Genomic DNA, 13,628 nt, shown 5'->3' on the forward strand with positions numbered 1-13,628 from the left:
ACCATTTATATGTCTCTCTCTCCATATCCTTGTGTTCCCCTCACCACCCCGAATTCTGTACCTCAGTTTAATCCCATCCAAGATACCCTAAGATGTCCTTGTCAGCCCTCAGGGTTGCTCTACCTCCTCTCCTGTTTCCCCAGCCTCCGGTCTGGTTCCTTCTTTCTGAACCACCCACCTGTGACTCTTGCCCATATCCTGAGGCCCCTGTTCATCCCCTTGGTGACTTTGAAGGAACCTCTGGGACCATCCCTCCTGCCCATATTACTTAGGCCTGCCTGTCCAGGATTTTGCTGAGACAATAGAACAGTTGGGGAAAAAGTTAACTAGTCCCCAACTCCAGCACATGTTCTGGAAGTCCCAGCCATCTGCATCCAGGTGACCTTGGGAGTTATTGGAAAGGGAAGCTGAAAGTGTCCAAAAGGTACGGTATTGAGTAGGGCCCCATCCTTAGCTTTGTGAGTTCAAAGATTAAAGTGATATAGTGGACAAAGCAGAGGATTGGAAGCCATAATATCTGAGTTCGACTTCTCTCTCTTCCATCCAGATCTTTGTGACCTTGAGCAAGTTATTTCATTTTTGTCAAATTCAGTTTACTCATAAAAAAAAATTAGAGTAACATGCCTATCTCACATGGTTGGTATGGGAATTAAACTAAACAACCTGCAAGAAAGCCAAGCATTCCATAAAGCAGGTCAAAATGAGGGGAGATTCTCACATGAACAAATTTTACACTAGACCAATTGGTAGCCCCAAATATCCATGGGTCATTTAAAAGAGAAGAAGAGCGTCTTCAGATAGCCCTGGGTGCTTCAGTCAGCTAGGCTGTGCCTTCTCTGCCCAGAATGATGTACAGCCAGATGATTCCCTGGTGGGCATGGTATCTCAGCAAAGGGACTTAGTCATTTGATCTGGATGGCCATTGTCCCCGGAGTAGAGTAGGAGCCGGATGACTCATCTGCTTTCTAGGAATTTCCTGGCCAAAGTTTAGAGGAAGTCAGGCTCCCCACAACACTGTTTGATGATCCATGGACAAATTCCTGCCCTTCCCCATTCTCCATCACACAGTTCTTCTCCCATCTCACAAACCTATATTGCGCTCCTAGTATGTACCAGGCAATGGCCTAGGTGGTAGGGATACCAAAGGGAACAAGCCAGGCACCACCTGCCCATCCTCCCCAGGCATCTTTGGAAAGACTGACAATGGAGCATATAATTGCCACTGGTTGCATTGAGTGATATGCGGTTGGTGCAGAAAAGTCCACAGGAATGAACCAGCTAAGTCTTTGCAATGGCCAGAAAGGGCTCCTAGAGGCAGTGTCCACGCATACATCCTTCTCTCAGCTGGGTGGCAGGGCATGCTTAGGTGCTTATATTCTGGTTTTCTTCAGGCAGTTGTCTGGTTACACCCTGACAACTCTAAGTGACCTTGGGTGTTCCCCTGGTCCACACAAGCAATGCATAGACAAACTACCCCTAGGGTTGGGCTTGCAGACAATCCATTCTCTCATTCATTCAACAAATATTTGTTGAGTTTCTATTATGTACTGAAACTGACCCATTTTGTCTTTTATTTTACCCCAATTTCCAGTGGTGCCTCACGGAAGCACCCCTGTACTAATTCTCCAACACTCCAGAGCCCCTGTTTTCTTCTAGAGAGATGGAAAGACAATTTAGGACTAGGACAGCCTGCCCCACATGTATTGAAGAAAGGACACGTGGCATTGGGTGGGGACTCTCCTTCCCAGGAGATGTCAAGAAACTCCCCAGACCCACCTCCCACCCTGCAATGCAGAACTGCTTTCTGAGGTCCTTCGGTGGCTCTCAATGGGCTTAAGGCGGGTATCTCTGACCCCCAAAGGCAGGGTGAGCCTGGAAAAACCGTGGCTCAGGCAGGCAGTCGCTCCTGGAAGTGGCCTGTGGATTGGAGGTTCACTAGCCTTCAAAGCACCTTTTATGTAATTGTGGTAGGTCTAGTTTCTTGAGCTCCTTACCAGATCCCACACCTCCACTTCTCTCCACTTGATACTTGAGCAGTCAGAGGACCAGAGATGCTTTCCCCATTGCACTGATGGATAGACCAAGGCAAAGAACTCGCTAGTGACTTAAGATCAGGGACAGAACTGGGAACCAGGTCTCTGCTACAGCCCCCCAAACCTTCAAAGACCTCCAGGGTCTCCCACACATGGCTCATGCCCTTCCACAGGGATGTTCAGAGGTCTGCTGTCCCCCACCCCCAGATCTACAACCTTCAAAGCAAGCAGCTCCAGAGTCCCACCCTCAGGTGGCCTCAAAGGTTCCCATTGTCCAAGAGGCTATTTGGCTTGACCCCCAGCCCATAAGCAGCAGGACAGCAAGCTCAGAGAGGAATCTGCCTTGTGTCCCTCCTCGGCTGGCCGCCTTGGGGGAGCCTGTGGGGCAGGGGCCCGTTGAATGTGACCTATTGTCTTCGGGGTGGATTTAGGAAGTGCCAAGCTCCCATCAAACAGCCCTGCTCCCCCAGTAAAACAAAAAAAGGGCTGTTCATTTGGGACCTTTTCCCCTTATCTCCTTTTCCTATCTCCTCAGGCTTAGCTATGGTGTAGTGTTCAAAACCACTTCCCCTCGGAGCCAATCAGAAGCCGGGGCTCACCCCGTAGCCCTGAGGTGAAGTTATTTATAAACGCCTCCCTGGATTATTTGAGCAGAGCCCTTTTCACACACCTCACGAACACCTTTCTGCTGCCCGCTGCCCAGACACACCTGCAGCCCTGCCCAACCGGCTCCACTCACCCACCGGTAAGGCCCATCCAGCCCAGCCCAGCCCACAGGGCCGGGGTCATCCTGGAAGAGGGTGGGCACCAGGGGTACTGAGAGGAGGATGACAGGAACCAACAGGTCACAGGGTGAGCTGCTGGTCGACCTGGGCACCAGTGGGAAGGACTCTCTGGCCCCCGAGTCTGAGAGCAGCCCTCCGAGGAGCCCAGGGGGTCCCCACTTCCATGGAAGGACCTTGGCTGCCAAGGCCAAGCTGTGTTGAGGGAGTGCATGGGACAGAGGCAGTGGTAGAAGACCCCCAAACAGTGAGGCAAAACCTCCTTCACAGGCCTTCCAGGGAAAGGGGGACGGTGGCCTTCCTCGGGTGCCTCCCCTTTCTTCTCAAGCCTTAGAAGCAAAGAGCTCTGAGTGCCTGTTTGCCAGCCTGCTCTGTGTGGCTGGGTCCCCTCCCTCTGCAAAGGTCCTCCTCCACTTCTCCACCAGCTCTGGGCACTTGGTGTGAACTGCATGGAACCTTGTGTGTCCCCATTAATCTTGAGAAATTGGAAGAAGTGGAAGGAGAGGAAACCACCGGGAGTGGGAGAGGATGGGGAGGGACCAGCTCCATCAGGCAGGCGAGTGGGCAGCGGGGAGCAGGGCCCAGGGGACCTGACTCCATGATGAATGCTTCTGCACGGAAGGGTTTGGGTCAGATCAGTGGATGAAGAGCCAGCTTCACGGGTTCCCAGTGTCTGAGCTCACCCTGCAGCTCAGAGGGGTCCCAGCCACCTCAGGAAGTGCCTCTGTTCCTGAAAATCAGCTCAGAGGGCCACCAGCCTAGGCCAAGCAAGTCTTTCTAGTACCAACTTCCCACCTAGACTTGGCCCCTTTGGGTCTGAGTGCCAGGAGGAAGACCAGCATTAAGGCAGTGCCCCTGGAGTGACACAGGCCACCAAGTAGGGGCGGAGAGAGAAGGCCTCCCTCCCTAGCTGTCTTCACTCACATAGACAACCTTCTCCAGAGGCCCTGACCCGCCCCCGACTCTCTCATCTCGGCCCTGGCATTCAGAACCCAACAAGGGCCTGCCTGGGCAGTACAGAGGACACATACTCTAGTGCCACCTCCATCTCCAGAATGGCCCTCCCAGGTACCTCCGGGGTCCAGTCAGCTCTGGGGCTCATTTGTATGAAATCCTGGGGGCAGAGATGGACTTTCTTTGCTCTCTCAGTGACCAGACCTCCAAGAGATTCGTACATGATTGGTATTTTTTGTGTGTATTAAACTGTACTAAATAATCAGAGTCAGCTGACTGAGGGACTGGGGGACCAGCTCCACACTGACTGAGCTCTGGAGGGTGAGGGGGTCACTACTTGGAAGACAGAGCTGACACTTCCTCAAAGGGAGATGGCCCTTCACTCGGCCACTCTCAGCTCTGAGCTGGATTCTTGGACCTTTACTGTTCTCCTTGTCCAGGTCCCTGCTTCCAAGAGAGACTAGCCCTGAAATCCTCAGAGACCTCTAGGAGTCTAACCCCAAGTGCCTGTTCCCATGACCTTGTTCAGGTTTCACTATTGTGAAGTACTTCACAACATCTACCCTCCATTCCTCTTGCAGGAATTCATTTCCTCTAGCCAATATCTGTCCGCCTGTCCCCAGCAGGGAGGCCAGAGTGGGAAGGAAAGGTGGCTTGGAGATAAGGAGAGGGGATCTGGGGGTCCCAGCAGTGAGACTCTCTCCTGCATGCAATACAGTCCTGGAGCAGCCAGAGACAGGGCACTCCTTGGGGACGTTGGTCCTCCCCACACATCCCTGAGGAGGAAAGTAGGTTGGGGTGAGGAGGGGACAGGAGATTTGTCCAGGAAATATGAGAATTTCAGAAAGAAAAGTATGAAAAATATGCCTTTAGGGTACATAGGCCTCTACAGACTCCCTCTGCCTGCCAGGGACAGAGTCTCCAACTAGGCCCCAGAAGCACACTTACCTGTCCCAGCTCCCATCCCCACCCTGGCCAGACAGAGGCTGCTCTTTCCCTGGAACTCCCACCCTGGATGAGGCACTCAGAGTAAAGGGGAAGCCTCAAAGTGACCTTTCCTCTTCCCAGACACAGCGACTGGCCAGGTAGGAACCAGTGATAAGGACGCCAGGGTAGGTTGGCCAAGCCGGGGCTGCTCCCGTGCCTGGCACAGGTGCGTCAAGGAACACCCCCCAACACACACACGCACACACACACGCACACGCACACAGCCAGGCAGGGCTGAGGAGGAAGTTAATCTCTGCCACAGTGACCGTCTTCAGTCACCTCCAGACCTGACCAAAACCCACAGACAGGCTCCAGCCTTCTTGCTCCCCAGGTGTCCTGGCTTCTGAAAAGCCTCTCTGCTCTTCCTCTAGCCAGTCCTGGGGACCTCTGGAGAGTAAGAACTTGGGGCTGTGGCGCAGGGCAGAGGGGAAAAGAAAGGCAAGGAAGCAGAGTGACCTGCCTGAGGTGGCCGAGCAAGAAAGTGAATCCTCCAGGGGACAGTAGCAACAATAATGGTCAGGAGGTACCGCAGGCTCACCACGGGGCACCCTTCCAAGGCTTCCCATGCATTAACTTGGGCACTGTGCCAGCGCCCATCTCTGCCCACAGTACTCTAGGGACATGGACAGATCTAGTCACAAAAATGATTGGGAGGAGGTCCCAATGCACTTTCTTTGGCATGAACTCATTATAGGGGCTCCCCACAGACTCCATTTGCCCTCAGCACCCCATCCCCCAGCCTTGCCACTGTGCAAGTCCCCTGAACCCCTGCCCCACTCCCCTCCCTGGGCTTAGGAATCGTCCTTGCACCCCTCTCTCCTCTCATCTGCTCTTCTTTTTCCCCCCTACCTGCCTTAAGCCCTGCCTGCTCCCCCCCCCCCCACCATCAAGTCTCTCCAGCTCTGCTTTCCTTTGCAGAGTGGGAGGGCCAGGGTCACCTTTTTGTTCCTCAATATTGTCACATGGCACCTGCTATTTATCCCTGATCTGGCAGGAGCGGGGGAGGGGAGGCAGTGGAGGGGCTGTCACTGTTTGATGGAGGCAGGGCACCGATGGCAACAGAGCACTGGGCTCTTTTTTTTTAGGACGCTGACATCACTGGGCAGAGCTGTGTGTTTAACTAGGGATCAGATCGCCATGTTCCCTATACCTCTCTCCCTTCTTCCCCTCCCACCTTCCTACCCCTAGGCCAGCACAGTGAGGTGGGACCCCACGGCCTGGAGCACCCCAGGAGCAAGGCCCTCCCCACCATGCTGGCCACACTTACCCACCCTTCCCAACCCCCTTCCTCCAGGGCTGAGGACTGGCTGGAGACGAAGTGACACGCCCACACCCCTCTTCTTGAGATTAGGAAGTATGATGAGGTCGCCTCCTCACCAGGACCCGGCGCAGCTCCTGAGCCTGCAGATTTGAGATTCTGCTTGTCCTTGTCCAGGGCAGCTAAGGCCAGGGTGGCAGAGCCCTCTATGGAAGAAATGGAACCCAGCAGTCCCGTCTCCTCAGCTAGGGAGCAAGGTCACCAGAGTGGTCCAAAAGGAGCACTCTGGATGCCACTGGGGCAGGGGGGGCAGCCTCCAGAAAGCAGGGGTCAGTGTTGTCTCTAGGGGAGTCTAGAGCCCCTTCCAGCAGGAGCTCTTGAGTGGGGGTCAAGGCCTGGTTCAGAGCCGCCCCGCCTCCCTCCAAGACTCAGTTTCTTCATCCACAAAATGAGAGGCTTGGGCCCAGGGAGCCCTCAATTCCCTCCGAGCAATAACTTCCCAACTCTGACTGGCCCCTGGGTTCTGCTTACTGAGACATGAAAACAGGGGTTGTGAAAGCTCCCCAAGTCTTTTCCCTGCAACACCCTGTTTCTGGAAAAGAATGGGGCAGAGTATGGGGAAGGGACGGATGCAGGGTTGCAGAAAGCAGGGGCCTCTTCCCTGTCAGCCTGTGTCGGAGGGGATTCCCTGGCATCTTGTTCTCAGCCTCTGGAGGCCTGCCCACAGGGGTACAGGCAGTCCTGAGTCACCTACCTGAGGCTCTCTGAAGGATTTCCACCACCCCACCCCTTTCCTCCCTCCCTTCTCTGAAAGGACAGCCGGGAATTACCAAAGCCAATAGCGGTATTCAGGCTGGAGAGGGGCCTGGGAAGAGGATCCTAGAGGAGAAAGAGGGCTCCAGGCTGGGGTGTCCGGAAAGGTTTCATAGACAAAAGGAGGAGACGGGAGGAGGAGGGACGGAAGCCATCTCAAGGATGGGCAGGTCTGGGAAAGCAGAAGTGAGTCAGTCAGTGCCACTGGCGTTAAGAGCAAAGTGTGAGCAGAGACCCAAATTGGTTTGGCAGAGGATGCTGGACAGACCCACCTGGATGGTCCAGAGGGACCCAGCCAACAAGTCCACCCACCCACCCACACAAGACCAGGGGGGGAAACATCAAAAATTGTCAAAACTAGTAGGAGTTTGGCTTCACCCTTCTGGAAATGAGGAAGACAGCGATTTCTGAGCAAGGGGTATAGGCTGGAGTGGAGGAGGCAGGGCTGGAGGCCAGGAAATCAGTTAGAGGGCAATTGCAACAGTCCAGGTGGGAGGCCAGACTTGGAGGTGGAAGGACAGAGTAGAGGTGCAGAGGCGATGGACAAGAGAGGAAGAGGAAGGGAGGAAATAGCAGAAGGGACGAAACCACCACAGTAGGCTGATAAGCAATGAACATGGAGGCTGAGGGGTAGGAAAAGGACAAGGTGGAGTGGCAGGGGAAGGACTGAGACACAGGGAGAAAGGTACCACTGCAGAAATGGGGAAATCGGTGGGAGGAGCTGGGAAAGTAGGCCTTAGTAAGACGGGGTGTTAGTAGCACCCACCGCAGCCCCCCACTCCCAATGCACTGCCAGAACTTCTGGCCTTTGGGAGTGGCCTTGGAAGGGTTGGTGGGTATGGAAGCAAAATTTCCCATCATCTCTTCCAAAATTTGGGGTGTTTTTTTTGTTGTTGTTTGTTTGTTTTTAACTGGAGATTTTATCCCTGAGACACATCCCCAATCCTTTTTTTATTTTTGTTTTTTAATCTAGAGACAAGGTCTCACAACGTTGCTAAAGGTTTCACTAAGTTGCTGAAGCTGGCCTCGATCTTTCAATCCTCCTGCCTCAGTCTCCCTAGCTGCTGGGATGACAGACATGCCCCACCATGCCCAGCTGGGCTATCTTTGCAAGTGGTCTATTTGATGGCCTGGAACACCTCCCCAAAATATAAGTCTCTCTGAAACCAGGTCTGTAGCTCAGATTCCTTGGAAAATCCTCCAAAGAGTCCACCAAGAACATCACTTGGAAAGCCAGACCCTTGCAGATCCCATAGAAGGCGTGGAGGAAAAGTGAGGTCAACCTGCCTCATGAAGGTGAAGGGCTGGAGGTGGGGTAATAGTCTCTCCTGTACAGAAGGGAGCATCTTCCCATCTTAATAATTATAATCATCACCGTTACCATTTACTGGATGCCTATGAAAAGCCAAGCACTTCACACTCTAGATCTTGTCAAATCCTCATAGCAACTGTCTGGGACTGCTATTATCCCCACTTAGGGATGAAGAAACTACCCCTCAGCCTCCATGTTCGAACCCAGGTCATTCTGGCAGTAAAGCCTATGCTGCTTTTCCGATGCCACCCTGCATTTCTCCCACTGAAATGTCTCACGTGCCATTATCCTTACTCATTTCTGCCTGTGTCTCTTCCAAAACACCATTTATTGATTCACTCAACAAGCATCTGTTGTGTACTGACTAAGTGCCAGGCAAGGGGCTGGGCAGAGGAAGTGGGGATGCTTGTGCCCCCATCTTGCCTTCTGTGGGGTATCATTCATGGGATTTTTTTCCAGGAATCCATCCCTTACCTGCAGTTTTCCCTGGACCTTGATCCCAAGACCAAATGAATGGGATGCACCAGCCCAGCCCTCATTAACTCAAGTACAACCTCATTAAGGACAGAAACTCAACATTTGTATCATTCTCTACATTTTATGTAGGTAAAATCTTAGCCATTACATCATTGGATCTTCACAACAACGCTGTGAAGTTAGGGGGGCTGCTCCCCATTTTGCTAACGAGGAGTCTGAGATTCAGAGAGGCAATGTCACCCTTCTGAGTACAAACAGGTCTCCAGACCCTTAATAAATGCACTCATTCATTCTCCCTCCCTCCCCCTCCCTCCCTCCCTCTCTCTCTCTCTCTCTCTCTCTCTCTCTCTCTCTCTCTCTCCCCACCAGTGTCCCCTTCCACAAAAATTACCCACCAGACTGCTTCCCTCTGATAACCTCCCCCCTCCCCCCAGGTCCTCCCTTAAGAAGTCCAGAGCCATCTCCCTCCTGTCGTGAGGTTACACATCTCAGATTTTTAGCCAAACTGGACACAGCCACCCATCCCTCCCCACTTCCCAAATATAAACCCTCCATCTAAAGGTGGAGGTAAACTGCCCCCTCTCCTTCCTCCAAGTAGATCTTTTCAGTTTAGGGGGTCAGGGCAAAGGAGAAGGGACCAGGAGTTGGAAGACAGTGGTGGGCGGGGGAAGGTTCCCACAGGAAACCCCTCTGGGCCTCAAGGGCCCTAGCACCAGGCTCTGCCCAACTCGGCTCCTGGATCAACAGTGAGGTTGCACAAAGCAGAGGAGGAGGGACACCAGTCCTTGAGGGTGGGGGGAGAGGCTGGGCCCAGGAAGTTGTGGGAGAGGCTACCGGCAGCGGAACCATCCTGATTTCCCCGGACACACCATTTTCCCTCTGGGGAAACCTGTTGGTGAAGTCCTGGATGTCTCATTTGAGAAGGGTCCTCCTGAAGTCACCCCAGCCATTCCTCTGCCTCCGGGAAGGCTGTTCTCTCTATTTGTCCCAAGTGGACTGATTGAGTGGCATGACCCTTCTCCAGGGAACTGAGACCTGGGGACAGGGTGGAAGTTTGTAGGGGCTCCAAGAAGGTCCAGAGGATCAATCCACTAATCCAGCTGTGACTTCTACCTCTGTACTCCCACCTCCCCTGTGCCTGGTGCTCAGCGGGGGTGACGGTGATGTCACAGGTGTGGAGTGCCAGCCACGTGCTGGGCGCCAAGCAAAACAGCCAGGGCAAGTGTGTGTATCATCAGTGCCTGAGAAGGAAGGCCACCAAAAGAAGGGAGTCTGGCGGGAAGGGACAGTGGGAAGGGAGGCACCTTGCTGGATGGGGGCGGGGAGGACCAGAATAAAACGCCCCTGCAGCAAGAACAGACAGAGAGAAGGCCCTGGCTGCCGCTAGGGAGGGATGCCCCCTCACTCTCCTCTACTTGCTTCTCCCAAAGCTTGTAAATGCCCCAGACATGAGCCAGCCCAGGCCCCGCTACGTGGTAGACAGAACCGCATATTCTCTCACCCTCTTCGATGATGAGTTTGAGAAGAAGGACCGGCCGTACCCAGTGGGAGAGAAACTTCGCAATGCCTTCAGGTAATGTGGCCCAGAGCCTGTCTCCTCTTTCCTCTGCTCCTTGCCAAAATCCTTCCTGAGCCAGGGCATAGCTCCTGCACTAGGATTCCTAAGACAGAAGGTAGGGAAGATCTGGAAGGGGGGGTTCTGAATCCTGAACTTTAGAGCCTACAAGCTTATCTGTCCTGAGACCCCCTCTCTGCAAAGAGGATAAGGAGGAGGAGCAAGAGCCATTCAGTTTCAGAAGGGTTTTAGAGCATCCCTGACTCCCTGCCTAGGGCCTCCCCATCATCTCAGTCCATTCAAGTCTCTTTTGGGTCTTCACATGAGCTTAAGATGCACATGCTAGGATAGGGAGAGGAAGGGAGCATCAGAACCCCCCCCCTCCATGACATTTGTCAAAAAACGCCTGAAGCTACCATATCCCATCCCCTTTCTCCTTTTTCCCTCCTTGACATTCCTTTCTGTACCTGGTCCAGAGAATTCCTAAAGGAGGCCCTAAATTCCCGGGCTCTCCTGAAAGGGACCTACCAGGGTACGGTGCCACCAGCCTCAGGCTCTTTCAGCACCCAGATAACCCCAACTATGGGCCTTGCCTCAAAGAAAGAAGACACCCAGGCGATGCATACCCATGCTCCGGGAGCTGGGGCCACAGCTGCACTCTCCCCGTTCCTAGACTCCTGGCAGGCCTCGAGCAGGCCTGGCTGTGGGCTGGCTTACGCTCCCTCGTTCCCCTGGGAGAAACAGCTGATTCAGTTACCTGGATTGAGGTCACTGGCTGCGGCTAAAGTGGAGATGCAGGTGGAACTGGTTCAGGCTGAGGGAATCACCCACTTGAGTTTTTACTAAAAGCCCCAGCCCAACCCTGCTTCCCTTGGGAGGCTCCATCTCTGCCTAGTTACAGTCAAAGCCATGGGTGCCCAGGGTTTGGGCACCATACCCGCAGCTGTGTTCCTCAGACTTAAGGGCTCCGCCAGTCTTTGAGCCCAAAGCAACCCCAAATTTGGGTTGCTCTGATGCTGAGGGAATAAGGAGGGTCTGCTTTTTTCCTAAAAGATAGAATGGTGAAAACTCTAAAAAGAGCCAGGGAACTCTCCATTCCCATGGAGCTGGCCTGGGAGCCTTGGACAGTTCCTGGCACAGAGAAGATGCTCCATAAATATGTGACTGATGAATGAATGAATGAATGAATGAATGAATGAATGAATGTCTAGAACGCTAATCAGTCTCTCCACTAATGAGGCATCTACAGATATTTTTGATCTTGCTTCCAGCTCTTTTCAGACCTCAGATTTACCCACATAGGACAGGGTTGCAAGAGGATCGGGCAGGCACTAGCCCTCCAATACCCTGTTATTCTTTACCCAGCCAGGTGTCTGCTTGGGAGTCCAGTTTCCTCTACCACAAACCAACACCCTCCAGAGCCCCTACAGAAGGACCCCCTGATCCTCTCCTAGGATCAGACTTTAGAGATGCATGAAGTTATTTTCCCCTTTCAACTCCCTTTCCACCAGGGAGGAGGGAGGCACCTGTGAGCCCCAGAGAAGACTGGACAGTCAGAGGCGGACGGCAATGCCATTCCACAGTGTCAGTTGGGACAGAAAATCTGCCTAGACTTTTCTGGACACAAAGCATTGTCTGTGTTGGTTTCAGTCTTGGGTGACATCCAGGGGACCCAGTGTCAGGGAAACTATGATTGAGCAAGAGTAAAGAGCAGGAATTGGTGGCGGGCAGGAAAAGAAGCCTAATCAGAGCAGGCCAGTGAGTCACCAGATGGGCCCTGAGTATTTGAGTTCCCTTAACTGGGAGAAGAAAAGAAAATGCCCCCCACCCCCTTCCAGTCATCAATCCTCCCGCTGTCGCCCTTGAATTTGTAAGCCCTTGTTCCTGCCGCTCCGGAGTCACCATGAAAGGACCTCAAGGTGCTCAACAAACAGGGAAGGGATCAACTCTCCCTAACCTGTGTTGGCCAAGGAACAGCTCTCCCATTCTTCCCCCTCCACCCATCCATTAACCAGGGGGAACTCCAGCTCTCGAGCATGGCACAGAAAGGTCAGCGAGTCAGCTGCAGTGCACCCCACAGGGACAACAGAGCCTTCCTTTTGGAGGGAAGTTTAAGAAAAAAGAGCAACAGATAGCCCCCACTCCGACCCCCTGTCAAAACTGGCTCATCCATTTCACTATTTACTTTCTATCCAACAAATAGTTCACAAGCACACCTCTGTAACATTCAAAGTGTATGAGGGGGAACAAGAGAGACAGACCTCTCTCCATCACGGGGTCTGCTGAGTTGAGACAGAGGAAAGGCAAGAATTAAGTCACAGGGTGCACCCAGAGCTGCAGGAGCCTGGACGAGGGCAGTCAGGCCTAGGCTCAGTCACTCAGGCCTAGAGAAAGGCCATCTGAGCCAGGTTGGACCTGACATCTCAGAAGCCTGAGCCACCATAAAATTCATACCTTGAAGCCAAGCCTTGCAGACGTCCCAGGTGAGCAGTCAGCAGTGAGAAGCCCTCCAGCCCAGGGTGCATTGACAAGCTCTCCAGAGAAAGTTTCTGCCTTCTCCGAATCCTCCGCGTGGTCTGTGGGTGCTCAGTTTCCTGAGATCCAAGTGAATTGTAAATTAATTAATGAGATGAATTATCATCCCTCTCCAACCTGCCCTTCTTCCCTGTAGCTGTTCCTCAGCCAAGATTAAAGCCGTGGTGTTTGGGTTGCTGCCGGTGCTCTCCTGGATCCCCAAGTACAAGATCAAGGACTATATCATCCCCGACCTGCTGGGCGGACTCAGTGGGGGATGCATCCAGGTGCCACAAGGTGAGGGGTCCCCTCAGCCAGTCCTGGCCTGCTGCTCCCACCTCTTCTTCTCTCTAGCGCTCCTAAGCTTTGGATCTCCTTGTCCCCTGCAGGCATGGCATTTGCTCTGCTGGCCAACCTTCCTGCAGTCAACGGCCTCTACTCCTCCTTCTTCCCTCTCCTGACCTACTTCTTCCTGGGGGGTGTGCACCAGATGGTGCCAGGTAAGGTCTCTCTTCTTTCGATAGGCAAGATGACCTGGACCTAAAGGATGGGTGGCATGGCCCGGGGAGACGGGTTCCATCGCATTCTCCTGGTGTTGGTACTGATTGATCCTGGAGGGACGGTCACTGTATCAGTCCCAGGTTCTCAGTGACCTTGGAGAAACCACTGAGCTCAGTCAGCATGACCTGTTCTATCTCCCTCCCTGGAAGGAGTGGATACCTTGACAAAATAAGATAAGGCCTACACTACACAGGCTAAACAGGTGTGAGAAATCACTGTCCAGGGGCCAGAGTGGTCTCAGCAGGCCACTAAAGGGACATTTGGAGTTCTCTGATGCTAGGTGAGCTAGAGAAAAGGGGCCTGTCCACCAGGGCTGGTCTCTGATTCTGATTCTGGTGAATGGTGGCCTCATATGTCAATGAGATGCTGTTAGGTAAAAGCA

At 53.3% G+C, this 13,628-nt stretch overlaps 1 protein-coding gene across 1 annotated transcript in view; it reads left to right on the forward strand.

The window, feature by feature from the left end:
• Positions 1-2,762: 2,762 nt before the first annotated feature.
• Positions 2,763-13,628, forward strand: part of SLC26A9 (solute carrier family 26 member 9) — a 28,267-nt gene continuing 17,401 nt past the window's right edge. Inside the window, exons 1-5 of the mRNA XM_081297849.1 lie at positions 2,763-2,778; positions 8,599-8,741; positions 10,047-10,189; positions 12,843-12,982; positions 13,075-13,185. Of these exons, the coding sequence (XP_081153975.1) occupies positions 10,065-10,189; positions 12,843-12,982; positions 13,075-13,185 (376 nt within the window). The 5' untranslated portion in view covers positions 2,763-2,778; positions 8,599-8,741; positions 10,047-10,064. The remainder of the gene's footprint in view (positions 2,779-8,598; positions 8,742-10,046; positions 10,190-12,842; positions 12,983-13,074; positions 13,186-13,628) is intronic.

This window comes from Spermophilus citellus, assembly GCF_964194105.1.
Source record: "Spermophilus citellus genome assembly, chromosome: 6".
Lineage (NCBI taxonomy): Eukaryota > Metazoa > Chordata > Mammalia > Rodentia > Sciuridae > Spermophilus > Spermophilus citellus.